This window comes from Nicotiana tomentosiformis, chromosome 3 (assembly GCF_000390325.3).
Source record: "Nicotiana tomentosiformis chromosome 3, ASM39032v3, whole genome shotgun sequence".
NCBI classification, from domain to species: domain Eukaryota; kingdom Viridiplantae; phylum Streptophyta; class Magnoliopsida; order Solanales; family Solanaceae; genus Nicotiana; species Nicotiana tomentosiformis.
Window position 1 is genome coordinate 624,364 of NC_090814.1, and position 8,993 is coordinate 633,356.

Sequence of the window (8,993 nt, forward strand, 5' to 3'; positions counted from 1 at the left end):
TTTTGACAGTTCCGGTAGGTCCGTATTGTGATTTGGGGCTTGAGTGTATGCCCGAATTTTAATTTGGAGGTCCCTAACATAAAATATCGCCAATTGGCGAAAACTAGAAGCCTAAAAGGCTTAAAGATTTCAAAGTTTGACCAAAATTTACTTTTATTGATATCGGGGTCGGATTCGAGTTTTAAAATTTTTCATAGGTCCGTTATGTCATTTATGAGTTATCTGTTGAATTTGGTGAGAAACAGAGTTGATTTGACGGGATTCAGACGTTCAGTTGTGAAAATAGAAGTTTTAAAGTTTTCTTAAAAATTTCATTTGATTCGGTGTCCGATCAATAATTCTAGGTGTTAAATTGGTGTTTTGATCATGCGAGCGAGTTCGTATGAGTTTTTTGGACTTTTGTGCATGTTTGGGTTGGAGCCCCGAGGGCTCGGGTGAGTTTCAGACGAGCCTCAGACCATTTTTGTTCAAAAACAGATGGCTGGAAATATGGTATTTCCTATTTCTGGTTTCCTTGATCGCGATCGCGTGGCTTCATCCGTGATCGCGAAGGCTTGTTGATCACTGATAAAAATTTGTACTATGCGATCGCATAGTATTGTACGCGGTCACACAGTTGGAAAAGCTAAGGCACCGCGAACGCATGGGCAAAGCCGCGTTCACGAAGAAGGAATGAGGCAGAAGCTGAAGCACCAAATTTGTGCTACGCGATCGCACAAGTCAGTACGTGATCGCGTAAGGATGTGAAATTATTCTCCGCGATCGCATGACCATTTACGCGATCGCATGACCATTTACGCGATCGCGTATAGTTAAAATTCTGGGCAACCAAAACATGATTCGCGAACGCAAAGAATTATCCGTGATCGCGAAGAGTAAAATGGATAGGCAGAAAATTGTTCTATGCGATCGCGAACGAATTCCCGCGATCGCGATGAGTAAAAATCTGGGCAAACAGAACTTAAGTTCTGGAAATGGGATTTCGACCCATTTTCCACCATTTTCGATTTTGAGCTCGGGTAAGACGCGTTTTGGGCGATTTTTATGGGGAACATTGGGGTAAGTGTTCCTTATCCTATATTGATTATATTTCATGATTCCATACTCAATTATATCATGAATCCGTGAATTTATGGAAGAAAAATCAGATTTTTATAAAATCTTCCAAAAATGTAAAATTAAGATTTGAAGGTCAATCCGATGTCGGAATTCAATAATTTTTATATGGTTGAACTCGTATCGGAACGGGTGTTCGGATTTCCTAAATTTTTTCGGGATTCGATACGTGGGTCCCACTGTTGATTTTTAAAATAAATTTTAGATTTTTATCCGAAAAAATTATAAATTCATATGGAATTAATTTCTACGATTTGTATTGAGTATATTGAATTGTTTATGCCTAGATTTGAGGATTTCGGACACGAATTCACGAGACAAAGGTTTATTGGATTCTTGAAAATTGGTTGCAAAGCAAGGTAAGTGTCGTGGTTAACCTTGACTTGAGGGAATAGAACCCTTAAATTATTTGCTATGTGAGATGCATGTGAATCACGTATAGGCGAGGTGACGAGTGTCTATACGTCGTCAAATTAATTGTTTGCATAATTACTTGAAAAATCATAAATCGTTTTAAATCATGAATTAATTATTATATTAATTGTTTCACTCATATTCCTTGTCAAATATTAATTCGTGAATTCTTGCAATAATTGTTACATGCTTATTTGACTTATGTGTCTTAATTGTTATTTGACATTTAGCATACTAAATATTAAACTGCCTATTTTTTCCATGATTTCTACAATTAATTACTAATTGTCATTGTTTGTTCATAAATAAATTATAATTATTGTGTGCCTTGATGATTAATAGTTTCTCATTAAACGTGGTATTTATTGGAGTAATATTTACTACATTTATGAGTTGTTAAAATATATTTGGGGATCGAGTTGCACGCCGCAACGGAAATGAAAGTAACTATATTGGGGGATCGGATTGCACGCCGCAACAGACTTATTTAAAAGCCTATATTGGGGGATCAGATTGCACGCCGCAACATACTTATTTAAAGTTTATATTAGGGAAACGGGTTGCAGGACGAAATGGAAATAAGTTGAGAGATTGTGACTGCTGAATTGATTCCAATTATTAATATTATTTACTGGTCTTACTACTATTCACGTTATTATTGTTGTTGTTATTACTATTATTGCGTACATGTTAATGTAAGTGACCTGCCTTAGCCTCGTCACTACTTCGTCGACGTTAGGTTCGGTACTTACCAGTACATGGGATCGGTTGTACTTATACTACACTCTGCACTTCTTGTGCAGATTTCGGAGTTGGTCCTAACGGCGTACCATAAACTTGCTCGGATTTCAGCTACCCAGAGGAGACTTGAGGTACAACTGCACAGCGTCCGCAGTTCTGAAGTCCCCGTCTACTTTATTTTACCTGTGTGTTTGCTTTCAGACAGCTTATTTTATTCAGACCTATACTTGTATTATTCTAGAAGCTCGTGCACTTGTGACTCCAGTTCTGGAATGGTATTTAGATATCGCGATTATTATGGATTAATCACTTTATTTCAGACTTTATTTCCGCATTTATTTTATTGTTATTATTAATTTAATTTTTTTGTTAAAATGGCTAATTATATTCTAACGTTGGCTTGCCTAGCAAGTGAAATGTTAGGCGCCATTACGGTCCCGAAAGTAGAAATTTCGGGTCATGACAATCGCGGACCCTTGTCGGATGAGTTGGCCGGTTACACCTTCGGTAGACTCAAGGGCAAATCTGATAATCTTGATGGCTAGTTTTGATGATACTTTGGGTCTGATCTTGAATATTATATTCCGCCCCCCGGTTGACCATGTTGGATATCATATAGAACCTCGGACTTCGATTTTTACCATATTACAGATGTACCAACCTTGGCCCTCCGTTTCTCAAGATCGATGGAACATCGAGCTCGGTTTTACTCGTACACAAATAGTCCCCTCATTTTTCGGAGTGTAGGTGATGAAAAATGATATGAGTCTCAGATTCTCATTTCGATATATCATGACGTAGGAGACAAAATACGACGTCAAATCCCCTTGTTTTTTGGAGAGTAAATGATGAGAAACGATATGGGATCCCGATTCTTACTCCGATAAATCATGACGACAGATTCATGACGTAAGTGATAAGAATAGTTGAAAACATCCAGTCCGTCCAGTCTTTAAGGCATTAAATGGATGTCAGTTAATGGTCGGTCGCTACAGGAAGCGAACCGCCATTTTGAGAAAATTATAAATACCCCGTTCATTCATTAGAACTTTTACATTCAAAGATTTGCTTTTTTGTTTTGAGAAAACTCATCACTCTCATCTACTTGTTTTATGAGAGCTTAAGTTCAAACTTCTTCCCTTCTGGTTTTCTGAGAATTCTTATAAGTTATCTGATAATTATACCATCTCTTCTAGTTCTTTTGAAAGTTTACATAAGTTATTTCGCTAAGCACGCCTCCTCTTTTACCAACACTTTCTTCTAAATTATTTATAAAAAAGGGCAAAGACTTCAAAATCTGTTCCTAAAAAAGAAACCCCTTCTTCCTCGAAACCATCTGAAAATGGTTCGCCTGCTGCTACTGAGAAACCAACACCGAAACCTCCTCTAAAGTCATTTGTTCCTTCGGGGTGCCCAACTGGGGCCGACTTCAAGGTCGAGAAAACCCCTTTGGTACCGGGCCGGTACGAGCCGGACTCAAGGTACATATGTACTATTACTGCCAGCATCCTCGATAAGGTCAAAGAGGACTGGAACTGGGAAGATAAAATCGTAGTGGTCCCTACCCTCGATGAATCGATCACCACCCACGTGGAGGGTTTTTTAAATGTTTACAATTACCCTTTCACGCTTGGTCCTTTAGACCTAGTTATCATATCCTTTACAAAAGGTATGAAGTGACGCTTGGGCAGATCCATCCTTCGTTTTGGAGGATTGTTATTCTGCTTCATTTCTTTGTGAGCAAGCTCTAGGGGTGTCCATTTACCCTCGACCACCTCATGCACATGTATAGCCCTCGACTTTACCGAGGGGGATTAATCAAGCTCACAAGTCGAGCCACTAAGGCCTTATTTTCGAGCATCGACGAGGATCAGGACTGGGGCTGGTTGGGCCGATTTGTTCGAGTGAGGACCTCAGACTTAATCTCGGTTGCGGACATGCCGTTCCCCGAGAAATGGAACATAAAACGTAAGTGTAACTTCGCCTTCAAATTTTCTTATATTGCTTTTCGTTTCCATCCCTTCTCATTGATGTTATGTGATGATGCAGTTGTTGCCCGGATGCCGGATGTCGTTCCTCGACTCAAGGAGTGGGTCGAGGGCATTGCGACACAGAGACCTTATTCTGAGTGCTTATGGCGTGAGCTCTCGAAGGGCCGATGGGAGGTCCGCAACCATGGTCAGATTTTTTTTCTCTAAGTTATATTTGATCTTACTTTCACATCATCGCTCTCTGAATCATTTTACTTTCTTTTTGAAAGTTTATCAAAAGATGTCGAAATGAGGCCTTCATTAGCCGATGATGACATATACGCTGATCCCCCTACTCTGAAGCAGGATAAAGAGAAGAAAAGAGGAATAACTCTGAGTTCCTTGAGCCTTGAAAAGAAGAGACCGAGGAAGAGGCTGGCGTGCAAACCTAAGAATGCCAACGCCCGAGAACTCTCATCGGACTCACTCTGTCGGTTGAGAGATGAGTCCGAAGAAGAAGAAGATTCTGAATTGGTGACCTGCGTGAGAAGTGGTTCCGAACTACTTCAAGCCATGGAGGTCGTAGAAGAAGCAATGGATGAAGTCTCCGAACCAGGGAGGGTCGAGACCGTTTTGCCCTGAGCTAGGGAGGTCGGAAAAGAAATTGTGACCGGTACTTCTCGGTCAGAAGGTAATGTGTCTAAAGAGGCGTTTGGGGTGATCGATCTCTCTAGATCTCCTTCGTTTACCGATTCTATGATAAACGAGGTTCAAAAGTTGAAAGGTAACCTCGAGGGGCCCAAGGAGCAGCCGATTCTTTCCACAATTTATTCGATGGACTGGATTCTACTACTTCGGAGGATGTCACTGGGTTGGGCGATTTACCGGTACCAAAGAAGATACCGTCCCCGGGAGCTGGCGGGTCTTCTTCAAGCCTAAAATTAGTGAATCAGTTCCCAACTCCGAGTGTTGATCCTACTCGGAGACGAGCAATTTATATGTCCATTTCATAGGATGCCCAAGTTCTCTCTTCCCCTGTGGGGATTGCCATTTACCTTCGGTGCTTGGTGACCAAAGAGGATCAAGCTAAAATGAACGAGGTGGAACGCCCTGCCTGTTCAACGAAGTTCAACAAGTGCTGAATAGGGTAATTTCGAATGTCCCTCCATTATGTACTTACATTTAATCATGAACAATGGTAATGTTTTCCTTTATGCTTGCAGGACTCAGTGCTTCATCACGAGGCCTTTCTCTAATATCGGGAGGAGTTCAAGCGTCACGAGGCCGTGAATCGGGAGCTTGTTGAGAAGAAGGATGCTTACAAGCTTCTTAATAAGAGACTCCAGGCTGAGTTAGAAGCGTCTCGGAAGGAGCATGCCGATTTGGTCGAGCAGGTAAGACGAATATTCGAACTTAGTGATGATGATTCAGACACATTAGCTAATGACTCGAACCCACAGGTTCAAAAGAGACTTGACCAGATCGAGCAACTTCAGGTGGAGGTGGACACGGTAAAGGTTGAGACCGAAGAATGGAAGAAAAATATGGACCGCCTGGCCTCGAAAAAAGAGACTGCCCGGGTGCAGTTAGCTTCGGCTAAGGTTCAGCTTCAGGTTATAAGGGAGAAATACTCGGTGCAGGTAAATATGATCGAGGGACTCCAATCTTTGTTGAACTCGGTTGTTTCTGGTCAAGAGAACCTGGCCAAGGAGCTTGAGGCAGCCAAGTTAGAGGTTGATGTGGTCAGAGTCGAGGCCGATGATAAGGTGGCCCAATATAAAGCTGATGCTGAGGTGATTCACGACCAAGCAAAAAACACGGTAAAGCATGCGAGGTGGCAATCCCGAAAGGAGGCCCTCGAGGGAGTCCATGCTCAAAATTTTGACGTATTGGCTGAAAACAAAAATGCCAAGATATACGAAGCCAATGCCAGGAAGCTAGCTTATCTCGAGGAAGATTCTGAGGGGTCTGAAGAGTCGGGTGAGTCCGATGGTGAGACCCCCGATGAAGATTAGTACATTTAGGATCTTTTTGTTTTTTGCACTATCTTTTTGTCGAGGTCGTTCGGCCGTTGTAAAAAATATGTATCGGAGCTATTCAGCCCTTGTAAAGAAATTTTGATATATATATATATATAAAGCCTTTTCCCTTTCATAGCTTTTGCACTACCTTTTTGCTTTTATTTGTTTTTGCAAAGGTCGAAATGCCTTAGCATGAAATACTTAGATTATGTTCGAAGGTTCGAACAAATCTTGCCTTTAACGCTACTTTGTGTTAAGGCGTTGTAGGGATTCGGTGTTACCGAAAACTTTTCCCCATAATAATTTAGGTTTATAGCTTGCCGAGGGTAGCCTTTAGAATCGGTTATAAGAATTTTTGGAAGTCCTTATTTTTGTTACGTATCTGAGTCGTGTTAATATGGTCGTAGCCCTTTTTAGCCCGGGCAATGTCAAATAAGTTTCATGCCCTCGAGTGTTATTAACTTGGAACGGCCTTAACCTTTTAATTTGGGCACTGCCAAATAAGCTTCATGCCCTCTAGTGTTTTAACCCGGAACAACCTTAGCCTTTTAATTCGGGCAATGCCAAATAAGCTTCATGCCCTCGAGTGTTTTTAACTCGGAACGGCCTTAGCCTTTTAATTCGGGCAATGCCAAATAAGCATCATGCCCTCGAGTGTTATTAACTCGGAATGGCCTTAGCCTTTTAATTCGGGCAATGCCAAATAAGCTTCATGCCCTCGAGTGTTATTAACTCGGAATGGCCTTAGCCTTTTAATTCGAGAAATGCCAAATAAGCTTCATGCCCTTGAATGTTTTTAACTCGGAACGACCTTAGCCTTTTAATTCGGGCAATGCCAAATAAGCTTCATTTCCTCAAGTGTTTTTAACTCGGAACGACCTTAGCCTTTTAATTCGGGCAATGCCAAATAAGCTTCATGCCCCCGAGTGTTATTAACTCGGAATGGCCTTAACCTTTTAATTCGGGCAATGCCAAATAAGCTTCATGCCCTCGAGTGTTTTTAACTCGGAACTGCCTTAGCCTTTAATTCGGGAAATGCCAAATAAGTTTTATGCCCTCGAGTGTTATTAACTCGGAATGGCCTTAGCCTTTTAATTCGGGAAATGCCAAATAAGCTTCATGCCCTCGAGTGTTTTTAACTCGAAACGGCCTTAGCCTTTTAATTCAGGCAATGCCAAATAAGCTTCATGCCCTCGAGTGTTATTAACTCGGAATGGCCTTAGCCTTTTAATTCGGGCAATGCCAAATAAGCTTCATGCCCTCGAGTGTTTTTAACTCGGAACGGCCTTAGCCTTTTAATTCGGAAAATGCCAAATAAGCTTCATGCCCTCGAGTGTTTTAAACTTGGAACGACCTTAGCCTTTTAATTCGGGCAATGCCAAATAAGCTTCATGCCCTCGAGTGTTATTAACTCGGAATGGTCTTAGCCTTTTAATTATGGCAATGCCAAATAAGCTTCATGCCCTCGAATGTTATTAACTAAGAATGCCCTTAGCCTTTTAATTCTGGCAATGCCAAATAAGCTTCGTGCCCTCGAGTGTTATTAACTCGAAACTGCCTTAGCCTTTTAATTCGGGCAATGCCAAATAAGCTTCATGCCCTCAAGTGTTCAACTCAGAATGGCCTTAGCCTTTTAATTTGGGCAATGCCTATAGTCCCCGAGTGAAGTGAATGTTCAAACTCGGATTAAGGTGGCCCTTGGGCTCGATATCTTTGGCTTCTTGAAAGATGTAAGAAATATTTCAAAGGACAAAATGTTTATGTGCAAGGAAAAATCTTCTTTTATATTCTTATGCACAAATGTATACATGTTTTGTGCCAGGGCTCGAGCGGGCACAGTTCATTTGACTGTTTGACCCTTATAATAAATCTTATTGATCGAGACCCTTCAATCACGAAGTTTCTTCCCTTATCACCGGTTCGTAGCTGGCCTTCAATGCTAAGTTAGCACGATTTACTTGTTGCCTCATTAAAAACCTTGCCAAAAAAACCATTTGGGACAAAGCCGGTTTAAGGAAAAAATAGTGCAACGCGTGCTTTCAGACCTAGGATCTTGCATCATCCCTTATTGGTCACTTTCAAGTGTTAGTTTGAAATGAAAAATAAAATAAATAACGATGGTGTACCTTAGCAGTAATATCGCTTTAAGTGAGTTAAATTCCAGTTGTTCGGCAATTGTTTGCCGCTCATTGTTTCGAGCTTGTAGGAAACTTTTCCGGTGATTTCGATAATTTGGTACGGTCCTTCCCAATTTGGCCCTAATTTCCCTTCATTTGGGTTTAGGTGTTTAGTGTAACTTTTCTTATTACTAAGTCCCTGGTATTGAAATATCAAAGGTTGGCCCTTCGATTATAGTATCTTTCGATTCGCTGTTTTTGGGCGGCCAACCGGATAAGGGCGGCTTCGCGCCTTTCATCTAATAGTTCCAGGCTCGTACTCATAGCCTCGTAATTCAATTACTTTGTTGCATGTCAGAATCTGATGCTCAGTTCTTCGACCTCGATCGCTATTAAAGCTTTGGTGCCATAAACCAAAGAAAACGGTGTGGATCCGGTACTGGACTTCGAGGTTGTACGGTACGCCCATAGAACCTCATGTAGCATTTCCTCCCATTTTCCTTTGGCATCGATCAACCTCTTTCTGAGGTTTTGGATTATGGTTTTATTGGTGGATTCTGCTTGTCCGTTCCCACTAGGGTGGTAAGGAGTGGATAAGATCCTTTTGATCTTAT

At 41.3% G+C, this 8,993-nt stretch overlaps 1 protein-coding gene across 1 annotated transcript; it reads left to right on the forward strand.

The window, feature by feature from the left end:
- Window positions 1–4,550: 4,550 nt before the first annotated feature.
- Window positions 4,551–6,256, forward strand: LOC138906931 (uncharacterized). Its single transcript, XM_070196595.1, has 2 exons — window positions 4,551–4,844; window positions 5,507–6,256. Exons 1-2 carry the CDS (start codon window positions 4,551–4,553, stop codon window positions 6,254–6,256), a joined length of 1,044 nt encoding a protein of 347 aa, XP_070052696.1.
- Window positions 6,257–8,993: the final 2,737 nt, after the last annotated feature.